Source organism: Tubulanus polymorphus, chromosome 5 (assembly GCF_964204645.1).
Source record: "Tubulanus polymorphus chromosome 5, tnTubPoly1.2, whole genome shotgun sequence".
Lineage (NCBI taxonomy): Eukaryota > Metazoa > Nemertea > Palaeonemertea > Tubulaniformes > Tubulanidae > Tubulanus > Tubulanus polymorphus.
This window is the reverse complement of record NC_134029.1, coordinates 3,394,674-3,409,676: the sequence shown is the minus strand read 5'-3', so window position 1 is coordinate 3,409,676 and position 15,003 is coordinate 3,394,674. Positions and strand designations below refer to the sequence as shown.

Genomic DNA, 15,003 nt, shown 5'->3' with positions numbered 1-15,003 from the left:
ATGGAATGCAGTGGAATCCAGAATGCAGTAGGACAAGGATGAAATAAAGAAGAAATGAATCTTAGTTACATTAATGTATTTTCACCATACCATCACCAGTACAAGATATGTACAAGTGCCAATTCTAAATCTGTATATTTACAAAAACAAACAAAATGTCCAAACAACCTCCCTCTGAGCATCACTGAGAAGATACTAGGTTCAAGCTATTAAACATTACTCACATGATTAATTCAGTACAAGTTTTATTTTCCATAATCGTAAACCCTACTTGTACAGAGAGCGATGTGACACAGAATACTTTTTTTTAATTTTGTCGATACGATAGGGCCGTACACAGCACAGGTCGTTTAACAGCAAATCAACCGATTTTTAACATACACATACTCTAGAAGCGCCGAAATTAATTTTTTTAAGTGGTAATGAAAGAACATCGTCAAAAAATAAATAAAGAGTTCATGTTTATCTCTGGTAGTTGTTAGCACTTATTATAATTTATCCTGGAATTTATCGAGAGGGGGTATTCCTTCGGTGAGTCCTTTACGATGTCGAGTTGTTTTGACTACGATGGCTGGGTGGCTCTCCTTCAGATTGGAGGACTCGTCGTACGGGTCACCTGGTAACACGTCCCAATGATCAAACACGCATTGCGGGAAAGCCTGGCCACCTGTTTCTTGTCTCAATTTACTTGTGAAACCTGCAAACGTAGATGAAAATTTCTTCATATAACGTAGTGCCAAGTTATGATTAGTAAGGAGGAAGTATTTAAGGCAAAACTCAGGACCGAAAATTTTCGCCAGGTGCAAATTTTTTAGACTAGGGACTGGTTCATATAAGATTTAAGTTCAAATGTGTGACTAAAATCGTAAGTCTGATGACACAAGCTCTTAGTTTGGCTATAGACCGATCTCTAATACGAATTTAATTTTTGAAAACATGAAGTATCCAATAACATTTAACCACAAGTTGAGTTTTGACATCGTCGTGAACTTGGAGCTGATCTGACCAATTCCAGTCCATTCAAACTGAACTTACCGAAAGATTCATTTACAGGCAGGTAACACTTGGCGATCACCATTGTTGTACCCGGAACTTCGAGATTACCGAGAGCAATACCTCGTCGGGCGTTGATAACCGGGTAAATACCACCAGCCGCTGCCTGTGGACACTGGATCTCTACCAGGTAGATCGGTTCCATCAGTCTCGGAACACCGCTCAGTTGACACGCGTAACATACTCGTCTCGTCGTCGGAATAATCTGACCACCACCTCTGTGAATAGCATCGGCGTGAAGAGTGACGTCTTTTATATCGAAACGTACGCCGCGCAAATTCTCTTCGCACAACACACCCTAAAAACAAATAAAATCACTCTAAATTCTTCGCAACATGCAAGATCTATGTCACAGCAACCTCGCCTAAAAACACAGACAATCCATCCGAGTCAAGGGAATGCGAAAAATTGATAATTTCACTTTAGTCAGCCCTGACAACTTTGTTGTAGTAGGAATGTATCAATGATGTAACTTGCATGGTCTACGTTTTCTCAATAATTGCCACAAGTGACTATGAGAAAGCTATGGAATATACAAGTTCTCGCTCGCACCAGTTCAAACTGGGAACAAGTTAATATACGATGCTGTGGAACGGGAATAAACGTCAAGATATTCAGCTCCCATACGCCACAAAGACAGAGCCAAACGAGAATAAACTCGAATGGATGTCAACATCAACGTTATAACAACAACAGAAGGCTGTCTAACATTCATTTACGAATTGCTAACAGGATCGAACTAAGAATCAGAAATTTCATCAATTGATTCAAGCCGAGACACAATAGAATATTAAGAATATATAATGTAACTTGCATGGTCTACGTCTTCTCAGTAATTGCCACAAGTGACTATGAGAAAGCTATGGAATATACAAGTTCTCGCTCGCACCAGTTCAGACTGGGAACAAGTTAATGTACGATGCTGTGGAACGGGAATAAACGTCAAGATATTCAGCTCCCATACGCCACAAAGACAGAGCCAAATGAGAATAAACTCAAATGGATGTCAACATCATGTATTGGAAAGAATCTTTACTCGAGTAAGTTGTTTACGCGTGAAATCAGATATAATTTTACGGTCGATCATTTTGTTCAGAAACACAGACCAAAATTATTGTCATCATATAGCACCATTCTACAAGGTAGAAATATTCAACTGGTCAGACTTTATGTACTCACCTCTTTTGAAGCCCACTGGAAGCCAGCAACAACACTGTCCTTGATTTCATTCAAGAATTGCACACCCTTAGTGGCGTCAACGACGACGTTGGGACCATTACTGTCGGGTCCGAAACACCAGATCTTACGCGCTTCACTCACGTCCCACTCGTAATCATCGGCCAATTTACGACCGCGAGTTTTAGGGTCCTGTCTCGGATTGATGTCTCCCTGCAAAAGAAAGTTTACTGCTCATAAATTCGAGCTAAAATAACAAGTTAGTTACCAGATCTCAAATCGCAGTTATTTTCACTAAAATTAGTAATGATAATGAATAAGATATAATTGCGATTAAGGAAGTATTTCGATGATAATTTTCAGAGAAGTTGAGCTCTTGAGAATGTTCCGACTTTCGAATAGAAGAACAGTATCTGCCTCACAACATACCCGATCAATATCTTGTGATAATTCCTCTACCATAGGTTTACACTTCAGGTAGAGACGGTTGTGTTTATTAGGCGATTTCGACAAACACACTGGCGACTCTTCGGTGACTGTTTCTCTGTATGAGACAACCGGATCGGACTTCGAAATGGGAACACACGCGTGATCTTCTTCCAAATCCTTCAGACAAATTTCAAGATGCAATTCACCAGCACCAGCGACGATGTTCTGGGATGTGGCATCATCCAAAGTAACCTACCGAAATAAATTTGCCATAAGTCGTTTTTCGAATACATATCATGAAATCTTTGGCAATGTAACTTGCATGGTCTACGTCTTCTCAGTTATTGCCACAAGTGACTATGAGAAAGCTATGGAATATACAAGTTCTCGCTCGCATCAGTTCAGATATAAACCGGGAACAAGTTAATGTACGATGCTGTGGAACGGGAATAAACGTCAAGGTATTCAGCTCCCATACGCCACAAAGACAGAGCCAAACGAGAATAAGCTCGAATGGATGTCAACATCAATGTTACAGGGCTGTCAACTTCTGATAAGCGCTATCAGAAACAATTTGAATTTATTCAGTAACATTTCATTTAAACTATTCATGGGTAAGATCAACATACCTGCACCATAGGATCAGATTTAGCCAGTCGTTTCAAACCTTCTATCAGTTTCAGAAGATGAGACGGATCTTTAGGCGCGACGGCGACTCGCACGACAGGACTAACACTGAACTTCATAACCTTCAAGTTGTGTGCGTGTTCGAATGTTGAAATAGTACCGGTCTTCACCAGGTATTGATCAACACCGACGAGACCACAAATATTACCACACGGTACATCTGGGATCTGTTCGACTGATCGACCCATCATCAACACTGTCCTGTTTTTAGTAATAAGACTTATCTGTTAGAACTTGAAATCTTCCAGGGATTTCAACAAACGCTTCAAATAGCTCTGGACCTAGTTCCTCGGTCCTGAAGGAAAATTTGACTTGAAAGTATAGCCATTGAAAATGAACAGGTATATCTACTAGAGTCAACTCTTAACTCACAAACAACCGTGGAATTGGGTCCAGTAGTAAAAAACATGTAATTTGCATGGTCTACGTCTTCTCAGTAATTGCCACAAGTGACTATGAGAAAGCTATGGAATATACAAGTTCTCGCTCGCACCAGTTCAAACTGGGAACAAGTTAATGTACGATGCTGTGGAACGGGAATAAACGTCAAGATATTCAGCTCCCATACGCCACAAAGACAGAGCCAAACGAGAATAAACTCAAATGGATGTCAACATCGTGTATTGGAAAGAATCTTAACTCGAGTAAGTTGTTTACCACGTGTGAAATCAGATATAATTTATTGGTCGATCATTTTGTTCAGAAACACAGACCAAAATTACTATCATCATATAGCGATATCCGTGAGGCTAAAGGGGTTTTAGAAATAGACCAATCTATGAGATTGAATTACCTCTGAATACTCTTCATGTACAGATCCTCCTTCTTGCCGACCGTGTAGTTGGGACCCATGATGCGAACTTTCTGTCCGGAGGCAACCGTTCCAGCGAACACACGACCGAACGCGTAGAATCGGCCTTTATCAGATGTCGGTACCATCTTTGACACGTACATCATCAACGGACCGTCAACATTACACTCTTTAATGGCGATCGCAGCCTCGTCGTCGTGAGGTCCTTCGTACAACAGTTCCATACGATATTTCTGAGCGGTGATCGGCGACGGAAGATGCATACAGATCATCTCCAGTAGAGTTTCACCAGCCGGAAGCCATTTCTGCATAATGCGCTTCGCCAATTTCTTATCGTCGAGTTCTTTATCATCTGGAATCAACTTCACCCCTATTTTCTCTTCAACAAATGTGTAGACTGTTTCGCGCTTCTCAGTTTTGATCGTGTCAATCACCTGAAAATGCAGATTTCTCATATACAGACACTGCTTACAAGTTCAAAGATTTGCAGAGCATCAGCTAATGTTTGAAGAGATTCAGACTGACGTGCTGTTTTCAACAAAGGAAATTCTGTCGTCGATAATGATGTCATCATGTATTCGCTTGATTATTTCAACACTATTCTATAATTGCCTGATTGGGCTTAAACAAATTTTCCTTTTCCCATCTAAAAGGAAACTATTAGAAAATATAGAACGACGTAAGGGGTCAGATTGATGGAACTTACTTTATACAGTACAGGTAAGTCACTAGTGTTTTCCATGTCATGGTACAAAAACCTAAGCAGTTACTGGTAGCATCTGGACTAATTCTTACAAAATTTCAAAATACTTCCGACATATTTGTTCTCAATTCTTCACATTTCAATCACGATTTCTTAAGCAGACATCAATCTGACCCATCTTTTTCTCAAATTCCTTTACTCACACCTCATTACAACAGTTCAATACGTGCCTTAGTTTGGCGAGTTATACTGTATTTAAGCAGATAGTAAATCCCTTACCCTGTAAATTGGATCGAGAATGAACTGACAGAATCCACGAACTCTTTTTCCATCATCAGCCGTCGGGTTCTTCAGGTTCCATTTCTTTGCCTTGCTGTAATACCAGTTATCACCCCACAGACGTTTCATCAGTTTCTCTACCGGGATCTTGAACCTACCGGCGTAGATCTGGGCAAAGTTCCTCAATGTGAAAGCCCATCCCTGCAGACCGGAACCGAATCCAACCGTTCCATTCATTGGGTTGACCTATTAAGACAATTAAATGATTATAGATTATTCTGACCACACTAGCACGAGAATAGACCAGACACTTAAATCTGCCTGGCAACACGGTCAACTACATAAGACGGCGGGAAACTGGTCACGTGATCTAGCAAACCCGAAAAATTTCCATGGCTTTTTTATCTTCACAATATTGTCTGATCGTTTCCAGGTAAGTGGCCGCCTTGTTCTTTTTTAGGCTAATTGCCCATCAGAAAGGATGCCTGGCACTAAAAAAAAAAACCTTTAACATACCATGATATCACCCATTGGACCGCCCTCCTCGCAGTACATAGAAATGATGACGTTGACATTTTCGATACTGTTACGGAACGCTTCGTACAACTCCTCCGACGCCAGCTGACGCGAACTGATCGCCAAATCCATCTTATTCATGAACAATACCGGCTTAATACGTTCGGCGATAGCCTGACGCAGTACGGTCTCAGTCTGTACACATACACCTGAAATTATCAAAATACATCTTTCTTTCAAATTCAGCAGATTTTCACACGATTCAGAAGAACCTTAAGGCAATAAAAAATGTTTGTTAAGTGTTCATGGGATTTTGGAGGAGGAACTGCACTCATTCATTGGTGCCGGTGTTACAGCTGAACACATTTAAGCTTTTGTAGTGTGGGGTGCTAAAAAATGAGATTAGTTTGCTGAATCTTGCATTATAGTAGTAAGCATTGTTAGCCTAGAAGGGAAGTAGATTATTTAACCAGGGTGATAATGAAAGACGTTTCTTCCCTTTTTTAGACCTCTGGCGGAGAATACAGCCATCTTATCCAATATGAAATCAGCACAGCTTAACCGATTTAATCAGATGAAATTTACTCACCAGACACACAGTCTACAACAACGAGGGCACCGTCAGTTACACGCAGGGCAGCCGTTACTTCTGATGAGAAATCAACGTGACCGGGCGAATCGATCAGATTGATCAAGAATTGATTTCCGTCCGTTTTCTGCAGTTTAGCGACCTCGCCTAAGACGATGTCGTCTACTTCATAGAACATAGTAATAGCACTGGAAGATAATGAAAATAAATGCTTGAAAATTAAACACAAGAGCCGGATGAGGTAGCACCAGCAGCACACTAGGTTTATCGAATAGTGAAGATGAATTACGCATCCAAATCCGAATAAGTCATCAAATAGAGGATTCATTTCCTTACTTATTGTACAGCATAGATTATTAACACAGGAAACTTGTTTATTTGTAAGAAAGTTGAAATGAATGATAAGTAAATATCGAAGACGTTGAAGGGTAGTGACTGAGAAACCACTAGCGACACCTGGTGACTTATCAGAGCAACAGTGTGGCTTTCTTAGGTTAAAATTCATTACGACTCGACTCTAGAAGGTATATTTATTTCTAACCGTTCACGATTGATAGAACACTATATTTGTGTTCAACGCGTTCACCTATTCACGATGCAATTTTGAGGAGTCTCGTCTAATACATCATCGTATCATGGTGGATACTTGGTATATTTATTATTCAGAGGTCTGTATCGACCTCGTCTGATCATAACCATAACTACAGATTTTCATTCAGTATTAATACTCACGTTGATTTGATGGTAATACATCTTTCTTGTTCATCTTTACGTGTATCGGTGAAACGAGCATCTCCCGCCTTCGATGATGCGATAATACCAGCTTTACTGACCAGCGAATCGGTCAGGGTTGATTTACCGTGGTCAACGTGCGCAATGACCGACATGTTTCGCACATTGGCCTTGCGCTCCATTTGACCACGAATTTCATCGATGGATTTTACGTTTTTCTTCGACTGCAACGACAAAACAATATTTTTAAATTAGAAAGTGGTCATTACAAAACATTGTGAAATAATAAATCAGTAAAAATCCAAGACTTCTTTTGATGACTTCTCAAATGAATTTAAGATAAATTTTCGATGATTCTTCGTATTTAAAACAAAAATATTATCAATCCACTCCGCGTAACAATAAATATTCATCCGTAATTACCATCTTAATTATCTAAATCTAGATTCTCTAATACGCAGTTCGGAAAATATCGACGTCACAGACTGGTGATGGTAAAAAACCAATACCGAAGACCATCGAAATAAATGTCTATTTAATTCACGATTGGAAAGTTTGTCGGTTTATCTTCTTCGATACAAATACGAAGAATTGGTTTATGTTTAAAAATAATGGTTTATTTTCGATGGATGAAACTCACCATGATCGCTGTTTGTTGGATTCCGCCACTGAAATAATTCGTTCGTGAACAACCACGATGGCGGAGAGTAGGAAAGGAAAGATATAGTCACGTGATCTAGGGCATTGACGTCAACAATTTTCCTGTGTGGTTTCGAGTCCCGTACTTTCAACAATGGTCATATTTTTCGTCACTGAAAAATTAAAACTAAGTTCAAACCAAGATTATGCTCTGGAAAAAAATAACTAAAATCTAACTAAATAAGATATATTTTTCTCATAGATAAATATGAATCAAATGCTTTGGTTTCGAATCCCATATTTTGTTCGTTTCGACAAATATGAGATGGAGCTCATTTCATGAACCAAGAAATTCTAACATTTAGAGAAACCGAGAAAATCGTATGAAAATACAAGTTTTGACCGGAAAATGAATAACTTAAGCAGAAAATTTTGCCACCGCCTGATCCTGCCACCTATGGGAGAGGCATTTCCGGGTTTGTGTCAGAATCTTCCATCTAATTTCATGTGCTTCACCAGAGATTTATTTAAAGAGGATAGGAGCGGATTATTAGTATATCCAGGCGCCCGGTTGTTTGGTAAGTTTCATCTATTGTAGATAGATTGAACCGAGGAGTGTGCAGGCTAAAAATGATGCTGGGCGCCCGCGGAAGGTTGGTAGAGGCGCCCAATCAAAATTTCTCTCGACCTCTCACGCTTCATCAGTCGGTATTCTCCCTCGGAGGACCACTTATCTTTGTCATCTTTCCAACAAACTATGAAAGTTTACGAAGCATTTTCCAAGCTTTTTAATGCCTTTTTGAGGAGGTGTGCTAAATCTAGTTGATCTGCACTAGGCTAAATGAAGGAACTCTCACAAAAGAGGCCTTTGACTTCAGAATTCATCAGATTATTTCAGACCCAGTCCAGTAATGGTGTCCCAATCAAACTTGAATAAATGAAACAGTGTAAGGGTAAAATAAAAGTGTTCATTTTGAATCGGATAGGCCAGATAGGTCTAGGGGTCATTCATTTATTACGTACGCATTAGGGGAGGGGGAGGTGTAAGTGCTATCGCTAACTGTAATGCGTAATGAATATGAAAAACTGGCCGATTTTGCGTACAGAGCGGGAAGAGGTGTTGAAAAATTCAAATCTTATGCGTGATGAATGGTCCCCTACATAAAGCGATGACTTTTTTATATAGAAAAGGGCAACCAGGCTATATAAACTAGTGGCTATTCGTACAAACCCGTACGAATAATTCCGTAGGCTATTCGTACGCACCTGTACGGATTACTACTGTATGTTCGTACGGGAAGGGATAGGGTTAGGGTAAGGTGAGGCTATATGTAGTTAGTCGTCTAGTGGTATGATGGTGCGCTAGTAATTTACTGGCCCGGGTTCGAGTCTCGCTCGATCCGCTCTATTTTTCTCTAACTCTATTCTCCACACTTTCCTTCAATTCTATACGCATGCGCGGCGTTAATCGGCCAATCAGTGACCGTTATTGGCGTACAGATCCTAGTTCCGTACGAATAGCCTCCAGAGTAATCTGTACGGGTCCGTACGAGTGGCCACAGCGTAAGAAATAAATTTCAAATATTCCAATTGAATATTCAGACCATCCTAAATTTTTAACCAAACACACTTCCTCCATCCCAGCCTGTGTACGAATTGAACATTTAAACTCATGTTGAGGTTTAGGTCCCTAGTTCATTTCATGGAAAATGAGTTATGTAAAAAAGCTACAATGAAATTAACAATTTTTCTACACACCCTGCAAGTTAATCCTTACGAGCAAGCTCTGTGCTAATCCATATGAGGTGTGCTGAGAGACTGATTTGAAAGTTTGTCTTGTTTGAGACCAGTTAGCTGTGGTGACCGGTCAGCTGTGCCATGGCTAGTCAGGCTTATTGAAAGTTTGTCTTGTTTGAGACTAGTTGTTAGCTATGGTGGCCAGTCAACTGTGGTATCTGTAGATTGGTTGTCAAATGCTCCATTCACTTGCCATTGCCCTGATTAAATCAGCTTGTTATCAGTCCAATTGCCTGGAATTATTGATTTGAAAAAGAAATTTTTTTTGCAAAGGCATCTTTCAGGCAATGCTCAACTCATTTAGCTCTAATGAATGTTGTATGTTCACACATACCCTTGACAATAAGGATGGTCCAAATTAGTTCGGCCTAACTGAAAGAGATGGGGGAAATAACAGTTTCCACCATTGGAGCTCTTGATTGCGCTGTGGGTTCAGAGATACTGCCACGTCTGCTGACAGCCCTTTTGTAATTGCGCGTCAACCTATGATGATTAACAGTCAGTGTAGCGCAATATGATCCAAATTTATTAATTCCTAATTTTTGACGCAGTAAAAACCATTGAAATAATGTTTTTATACAAACTTCTAATTATACTGTGTGCTTGTATAGAAACTTATTGTCCATTCGTCATTAGTATTAATCACCAGTGTCGATGAATTATAAACACAAATGGTTAGAAAGAACAGGAGTTGGTTTTGGGGTTAAAATGTCGTAGAATTTAGAAATGATTTACTTGAGATAGAGCAAATAAGAATGTGTGTGTATTGCTGATATTAGAATTGGACCACTCAGTCGGTGACTTACACCTGACTATCAGGATCCCCAGCATTGACAGAATGAGTCATTAATTATACAATGCTCAGAGCTGAACAGCAGAATAATCAGTTCCATTCCAGTGAGTTTACTCCCTACAAGAAAATCAGGCATTTGAATAATACGTTTTTGGTACAGAAACATTCCATGTATTCAGAAAAAAATACCCAGTTGTATGGTTATGAATTAAATTTAATTCTGGGGTTGAAATTAGTTCTATTTCTAACCTAACGAACCAGATTCAAATGTAATGTAACATTGAGCCGATTCACCTTAAATAGATGAGTAATAACTTATGCATTAATAAAACGAGCGAGAGCGCTAAACAATATCGGTAAAATATAAATGAGTTACAGGTTTATTACTATTCGTTATAGGCTTATTGGAAACGATGAATAGAATATCTATTTTACAGTTACAAGTCTTTTTGTCATTTGTTTGAATTACTGGTATATTGTTTTGAACTGTAGTACATGGAGCAATAAATTTAAATCGAAAAATCTAGGGATGCATGTGACAATTTATCCATGCATCAAATTGAAAGGCGTAGAGAGAGGTTTTTCTCTTTTTTTTTTCATCTAAACTAGAAAAAAACCCACAAATAAACTACAGTTTTTCTATCTGCAGATTCCTCATAATTGAAAGATAAAACCCACTATGGTTTAATTTCGGTTTTAAATAGATTTGTTGAGTGTTTATTTTCTGTGATTATCCATTTCACAATTTTGTAGTTATATAGATATATATGATACATATGTGATATACTTCATAGCAATGATAACTATCTAGATGTACTGTACTTTGATAATAGTTATTATCAAATCATCTTAATGGATAAGATCATTCAAAATCCTCATATATAATGATGTCATTCATATGTATATATATCATGCTTATTAGGGTTATAATGGATATGGAAATTATTTATCAGCAAAGAGTTGAAATTATGGGTATTAGAAAATTATTTCCTCAAACCGGCGTATTCAAAATTTGAATCTACCCTCCAAATAGTCTCAACGTGCAAAGATGAAAAAGTTATAGGCCTAAAAAGGCCGGAAAAGCCCATTTTTGTCTAAAATTTTGTGGTTGCTCTCGCATTGCCAAATCTGCCCTTTTCAAATTGAATACTCTTTCAATTATTGGGTCCACCCCTGATCTATGGACTGCCCGGGACTGTGGTCCACTGTGGATTGTTGTATACAGCATCTCAACAACGACCACGTAGCTCCATATACAGCCTCCACCTGATTGATTCCAGCAGGGCTCAACACCGGAATAATAAATACCTAGTGAATAATGTCAAATCACGTTCAATCATGCAAAAAACCTTTACCGCGTCTAAGACTATACAAAATCTCTACACGTTGTGCAGGGTTAAAAAACATTATCTACAATCTGTCATATTTAAAAATCGATTGATTTGAAAATATTGAAAGGTTCCTCAAATTATGAAGCTGCCAAAGATTTAAAACTGGAAGACTTCCTACAGTCAATAATCTTTCAGAGACTGTGACTGGTGAATTAGTTGGGAACTGTTTCCTGAGCCTGATCATAAATGTATCAGAATCTGATACTGCCATATGGTCCATAATATCATTATCACAATGCATATAATCCATTGCTCGATTATGTACTGGGCTTTATTTGTATCGTACGAAAAGCTTTTTCAAATTGGATTCACCTCCTCGGAGGAATCAGTTGGTATCGTCATCGTCGAGGTGATAACTCATTTCGTGACATTAAATGTCACTTCAGTAGACAGACGAATTATTGAATCGTGCACAATAGATAGACAACTACTCAAATAAGCTATAGAAAACATAGAAAACAAGATCAACTTTTGGAGGATTCAGTCGCATAGGACCTTCACTCCTTCCTATCTTCCTCCAGTTCGTTATAATCAGAGCCTCAATCAAGACTCTGTCTCTAAAGAGACAACCAAACAAGCATTTTTAACTCGAGCCAGATTTGGCGCACGTCAAGTTATTCTGTGTGAATGCTATGCTGGAATACACCTCGCCTGCCACAGACATTTTTGATAGGCCAAACATTTTTTGATTTGCAAGTAATAAGTGAATAACATGTGGACACACCCTCCGATTAAGCTAGGCCAAATTTGATTCGGGGGGGGGGGGGGGGGTCTATTGTGGCTGCTTATATTTAATCAGTGTTCTCGCACATTACCATTGTTCACTCAGTGGGTTCTATTCTCTCCGCTTAGGCAAATGTTTTATTGGCATCATTGCTGGACAAAAGAAATATCCCTGGTGACCATATTTAGGGGTAATTGATGACAGACAGAGTTCTAGTGATTCACTGCAGTTACTTCATCTTCCCGATGCTTAATCGATATTTATGTCTATCCGTTGATTTATTAGAGCAAACGCTGACTGCGAAAAGCACAAAAATTCCCCCATAGCCGGCTACTACTACTGCACTACTGTCACCATACAATCAATTGATCGAGCAAAAAGATCCTACAAGGTATGTCTAAAATTGAAATATAGACAATGACTCGCTGGATCCGGTTTGTAGATTTTGAGTTTAACTTGATTTCTTTTTTTGGATTAAAAAAAAAAGCTCACACTGACTCAATCACAAAGTTCCCCCAAAAACAGTGGTTGATTAAAATTGAAATGTTGACGAAGAATGGCTCGACCCAGTTAGTAAATTATGATAGTTTGTACAGTACTGGCATTAGGTCTATTCCTATGTATCGTGGGCTTATTCTGAGAATTTCCAGCCATGAGTGCTGTAATGATTAGAGTTTCTAGATTTGATGTTCTCTTTATTTCACTGGAAAGGGACAGAATTAAAACCTGAAACCGCCTGAGCCTGTTACACTCGTAACTTTTCCTTCTTAAAAATTGACGTATCGGTTCTTACTGCAGCAGACTTTATGTCACCAGCATTCTGAAACCAGTATTCACCATTAATGCCATGTTTTCAGCTACATAACCGATACGTCTATAGCTGCAACAAAATCTAAAAATCCACTCAGTGAAATTACAATATTGAAGTGATAGCGAATTCGATTTGAAAGCGTATTTATTTCCTCATAGTGATAAAATCCATTTTGAAGATTAAAAAAGGGAAATATAAGTGAGTACTTCACAGATGAATTATTCATATAATGGATGATGGAATATACAAACTGTCACGATGTTGATTGACCGACGAAATACAGAATCTGCTTCTTATGACTTGTTAATTTCCGTAGCTGACAGAAACGATGAAATGTTGTCGCCCACAGTTTTTTCAGTTTGAGTCAGAGGTGGAAATCGAATGTTTCGAAATTGTTAAGTATCAGATTCAGCATATAAGCGAGTGACCACTCTGCAATCTTATGATCTAAATCAAAGAGGTGCGAGGTAGAAAACCTCTAACCTCCGTGATCACCCAAATCCAATCTTCACAGAAACTTCAGATATTCAAAAATACTGGGATCATTTGTTACCGTATGCACTTTTGAGCATAAAATCTAACAGACAAATCTTATAGGAAAATCTTCTGATTTCAAAATTGTAGAAATAGGAACTCTTAAATCTCATAGTGAAGTGAATGTACAGGTGAATCGACTAGAATTTGGCAATGTTTACACTACATAAATTAATCATTAATTTTAGGATCTATTGTAACTTACAAGTGCCAAATTTTTAAGTCTAATATATGCCTTAAAATGATTTCGAGTATCGTACATAGTGAGCTGAAAAGTGCCACTCGCGCCATTGATTTTTGCAGTAGGACTGTGAAATTAATTACTGTTTCATACACATAGTCTCAAGAGACTAGAATTGATTCTGAACGAATCACATAGTATTCACTATTGGTTGAAATATGAAGTTCTATTTTTTGCGCATAGGTTGTCGATTCTTAAAGATCTCCACACATTAGTCTAGGCGGAATACTAGACGAACTGTGTAGAACCATCAACGGTCTTTAAGATTGACTCCTCCGAGTAGAACAACCCTCGACTTCGATCCAGAGATGTACAATCACATCCAAATTTGGCCCAGAATAACTGTTCACATGAGTGCCAGATGGGCCTGTGCCTGTTTGGCCCAACCAAAACGTCGGACCAGACATGTGCCAAATTATAGCACGGGCCAAATTATTGCGTGTGAATTACAACTGGTTCCGGAAGTTTATGCGTGAACATGCTCTCTAATTAGACAAGGGCCAAATTTGACTCGGGCCTGATCTGTGCCAATTTGGCCCAGGCCTAATCGTCTCCATGTGATCGTGGTTCTAGTCTCAAGTACATGAAGTGGGCTGAGAAATTTCACTGAAGCCAAAGCTGTTCCTGTATCCAGCTCTGGTCCATTTAATAGCTATGTGAAACTGCCTAGAAGACAATTTTAAGGACATATCCATAATCATCATTATTAAGTGTTTCTGTGTCTGTCTGGAGGTAAGACTAGTATTCACCCCCCTGTTTAGTATGTATCACGATATGTAAAACCTTGATGAGCAAAATGTCAGCATCAACACGTGACCATCATGTCTGTCACCCGTGTTGTAAATAGAATCAGCTTGTTGTCGGTAAATAACGCATCATCTGGATCTCTCGCTATGGGATTCACTAAAATGCTTTTCTTTATATTTTTAAGATCCGCGAGGCGGCCTCGTTAGTTCTTCGGATAAATGTCAAAGAAAATAAGCCACTCTCCGTTAGAATCTTATTTATAGCCGCGGCTTTCATTTCTGCCGGTACGATTTGTTTATCGTCCTCGAGTCGGAATCGGTAATTTCGAATTTCATCGACCGGGTATTGCAT

At 38.9% G+C, this 15,003-nt stretch overlaps 2 protein-coding genes and 5 non-coding genes across 9 annotated transcripts in view; 1 reads left to right on the top strand and 6 right to left on the bottom strand.

Annotated features, from left to right (window-relative positions):
- Positions 1-61: 61 nt before the first annotated feature.
- Positions 62-7,735, bottom strand: LOC141905027 (eukaryotic translation elongation factor 2-like). The gene is made up of 11 exons (XM_074793737.1): positions 7,616-7,735; positions 6,976-7,199; positions 6,244-6,431; positions 5,655-5,863; positions 5,139-5,384; positions 4,139-4,590; positions 3,288-3,546; positions 2,659-2,910; positions 2,233-2,442; positions 1,036-1,351; positions 62-697 (listed from the first exon to the last, which is right to left on the bottom strand). Exons 1-11 carry the CDS (start codon positions 7,616-7,618, stop codon positions 489-491), a joined length of 2,568 nt encoding a protein of 855 aa, XP_074649838.1. The 5' UTR covers positions 7,619-7,735; the 3' UTR covers positions 62-488.
- On the bottom strand, positions 1,518-1,732 carry LOC141906568 (small nucleolar RNA SNORA73 family). The gene has a single exon (XR_012619366.1). It is a non-coding gene; the product is annotated as a small nucleolar RNA SNORA73 family (small nucleolar RNA).
- Positions 1,855-2,069, bottom strand: LOC141906567 (small nucleolar RNA SNORA73 family). The gene has a single exon (XR_012619365.1). It is a non-coding gene; the product is annotated as a small nucleolar RNA SNORA73 family (small nucleolar RNA).
- LOC141906574 (small nucleolar RNA SNORD18) lies at positions 2,111-2,182 on the bottom strand. The gene has a single exon (XR_012619372.1). It is a non-coding gene; the product is annotated as a small nucleolar RNA SNORD18 (small nucleolar RNA).
- Positions 2,968-3,188, bottom strand: LOC141906569 (small nucleolar RNA SNORA73 family). Its single transcript, XR_012619367.1, has one exon. It is a non-coding gene; the product is annotated as a small nucleolar RNA SNORA73 family (small nucleolar RNA).
- Positions 3,751-3,965, bottom strand: LOC141906566 (small nucleolar RNA SNORA73 family). The gene has a single exon (XR_012619364.1). It is a non-coding gene; the product is annotated as a small nucleolar RNA SNORA73 family (small nucleolar RNA).
- Positions 7,736-8,127: 392 nt separating the features above from the next.
- The window catches only part of LOC141905025 (uncharacterized), a 101,363-nt gene continuing 94,487 nt past the window's right edge, over positions 8,128-15,003 (top strand). For all 3 annotated transcript variants that reach the window (XM_074793736.1, XM_074793735.1, XM_074793734.1), the window contains exon 1: positions 8,128-8,192. The gene's annotated coding sequence lies outside the window, so the exon portion shown is untranslated. The remainder of the gene's footprint in view (positions 8,193-15,003) is intronic.